This window comes from Dendrobium catenatum, unplaced genomic scaffold, assembly GCF_001605985.2.
Source record: "Dendrobium catenatum unplaced genomic scaffold, ASM160598v2 fragScaff_scaffold_43, whole genome shotgun sequence".
NCBI lineage: Eukaryota > Viridiplantae > Streptophyta > Magnoliopsida > Asparagales > Orchidaceae > Dendrobium > Dendrobium catenatum.
Window position 1 is genome coordinate 1454180 of NW_021318505.1, and position 2590 is coordinate 1456769.

At 34.4% G+C, this 2590-nt stretch overlaps 1 protein-coding gene across 1 annotated transcript; it reads left to right on the forward strand.

Moving 5' to 3' along the window:
• The first annotated feature begins 582 nt into the window (after nucleotides 1-582).
• On the forward strand, nucleotides 583-1432 carry LOC110092029. The gene is made up of 2 exons (XM_020816372.1): nucleotides 583-1215; nucleotides 1316-1432. The coding sequence occupies exons 1-2, from the start codon at nucleotides 583-585 to the stop codon at nucleotides 1430-1432; spliced, it is 750 nt and encodes a 249-aa protein (XP_020672031.1).
• The last annotated feature ends 1158 nt before the right edge of the window (nucleotides 1433-2590 follow it).

A 2590-nucleotide genomic window follows, 5' to 3' on the forward strand; every position in this document is an offset into this window, starting at 1 on the left:
GGCAAAGAGTGAAAGCCTTAAGTGTTGGCCCGTGTAAATTGGTGTGGGTTGCATGCTAGGTCGACCGGTGTTTTCACTGGCCTAAGAACAGTGCTTCCTCGTCAAAAAAAAAAAAAGAATTGAAGTACGAATGGTCTCCAATTTTATTTGAAAAAATTTTACCTGAATAACCCTTGAGATTCATGCTGATTCAAGGAGGTTTTGATGACATACCAAGTATATATAAATATTTTTTATTGCATTTAATCTTAAAACAAATCTATCAATTTTAAACTCATCCCCTTAATTTTTTTATTTAATTTGACCGGATTGAATTAGTTTTTTTTAGTTATAATCTCCGTACTGTTCGAATCCAACAGCATTTATGATACATTTAAAGTTTAAGAAAGATACGCTTTTTTTTTTAGTTTAAGAAAGATACGGCATTTATGATACATTTAAAGTGTACGAAAGATTTGACGTTGGAAGTCGAAATGAGCAGGCGTAGTGGAAAACAAGCAGGCGTAAGTAACCTCCATATATACACATATGAGCTTGTTGTCTTCTTAAATCCTCCCATTTTCACAACTCTACGAAGAGGGCATGGCAGATTTGAATTCAAAAATTACTCTCAAACTTCTGATCGATGCTCGTAGCGACAAAGTACTTGTCGGTGAGGCTGGTAAAGACTTTGTAGATTTCATGTTCAGTCTACTTACTCTCCCACTAGGCTGTATCATTAAGCTCCTCTCTCCTTCAACTATGATTGGATCTATTGGAAAACTTTATCAAAGCGTAGAAAATCTTAACGAGATTTATCTGGTAGCAAACAGAGAAAAATCCTCTTTACTTCAACCCAAACTGTCCACTCCTTATGTTACCAATCATTTGCTTCTTGACACAGAAACCAGTGTAGAGCTCAGATACTATATTTGTAATTATTGCAATAGAAGAATCACTACTGTAAAAAATACCTTGTGCCCAAACTGCAAGCAGGTGATGGTCACTGAAACTGCCTTCGTGGTTCCATCTTATTCTACTTCTTGTGCTACTAGAGCTGAAAATACAGGGGAGAATGTAGGAGGCTTTGTGAAGGGAGTGGTCACCTACATGATTACAGATGATTTGGAAGTGACGCCAATGTCTGCAATCTCCAGCATCACTCTTATCCATCGCTTTAGCATGAAAAAGGATGTCCAACTAATGGAGAAAGTGGTTACCGTCGGCATGGAAGAGGTTAATTCATTATCCAACAACTATTTTTTTTTTTAATTTTTAGATATGTTTTAAATTTTTTCTTGGATTTGATGTGTGTTATTAAATTTGAATGACTTAGGGGATTGCTTTGCTTAAGGCTTCGCTAGACTCATCAACTCCATTGACTGATGTTTTCTGTTCCCCTAAGAAGAAGGCAAAAGCCACATCTTCCTCTACTGTGGATCTGATGACCTAATTTTCTAATTATGATCTCTGTATTTTGAAACTCCTGTGTGATGCTATCTATCCTATCAAAGTATGAGAACTTGATCTATCCTTATATTATGTATTTTGTTGCGCAAGCTTTTTTTTGTGTGTTTTGCTAATATGTAGATGTTGGTGGCAATACTGATGGGCTAGTATTTGTATATATGCGTGGCCCCTCTCTCTCTCTCTGGCCAGTGTCTTAATTTTTCTAATTTTTTTCTTTTTTGCTTTCATTGTAATATGGAAATGTAAAATTTTTAAACAAAATATATTTTAGCTTTATATTAATATTATAATCATGATCATCTTTTTTTCATAATTAAAAATTATATATGAAAACTCTTAAGCATATGAGCTTCTTAATTGTGATGATGAATAATATGTCGAATTAAATTTGTCACAATATATCAAGAGCAAAATATTTTATTCCTACCAGTATATATATATATTACTTCTTTTGATTTTTAATTTTTTTCTTTTAGTAAATTATATTTTTTATATCAACATAGTATTATTCAATTCAAAATATTAAAGCCCTAAAAAAGTATACTTTTAGGGCAGGGTGTAAGAATGGAACAATTATTATGTCCTCTGACCGGACGTAGAGGAACGTCCGGTCGGAGGCAAATTCCGGCCAAATACCGAGTTGTACCGAGTAAACACCGAGCAATATCAAATAATAACAAGGAATAACATCATGTGAAGACCCAATACCGAGTTATTTCTAGCTATCTTGAGCAATACCGAGTTATACAAAAGTTGTACCGAGTTTTTCCTAGAAAAAACTCGGTACAACTCGGTATTTCTCGATATAGCTCGGTATAACTCAGTAATGGTCTTCAAAAAGCGGTATTCATCGTTATTATCAAATAATACCTAGTTGTACCGAGAAAATACCGAGTTTTTGGGTGAAAATTTGGCTCCGACCGGACGTTCCTCTATGTCCTTGCACCGGATGTAATAAAAGTTCGTAAGAATGAAGGTGAGTGGGTATGAGCAAAAAGGTTTAGGAGCGAGAGGGAAGAAATAGGGAGAGAATGAGAGAAACGGGGAGAGAGAGAAGAGAGAGATTTTTTGGAAAAATGTTATAACTTATAACTTATAACGGTTAATTTCGAAATATTAATTTTATCAAAATTTCAAAATA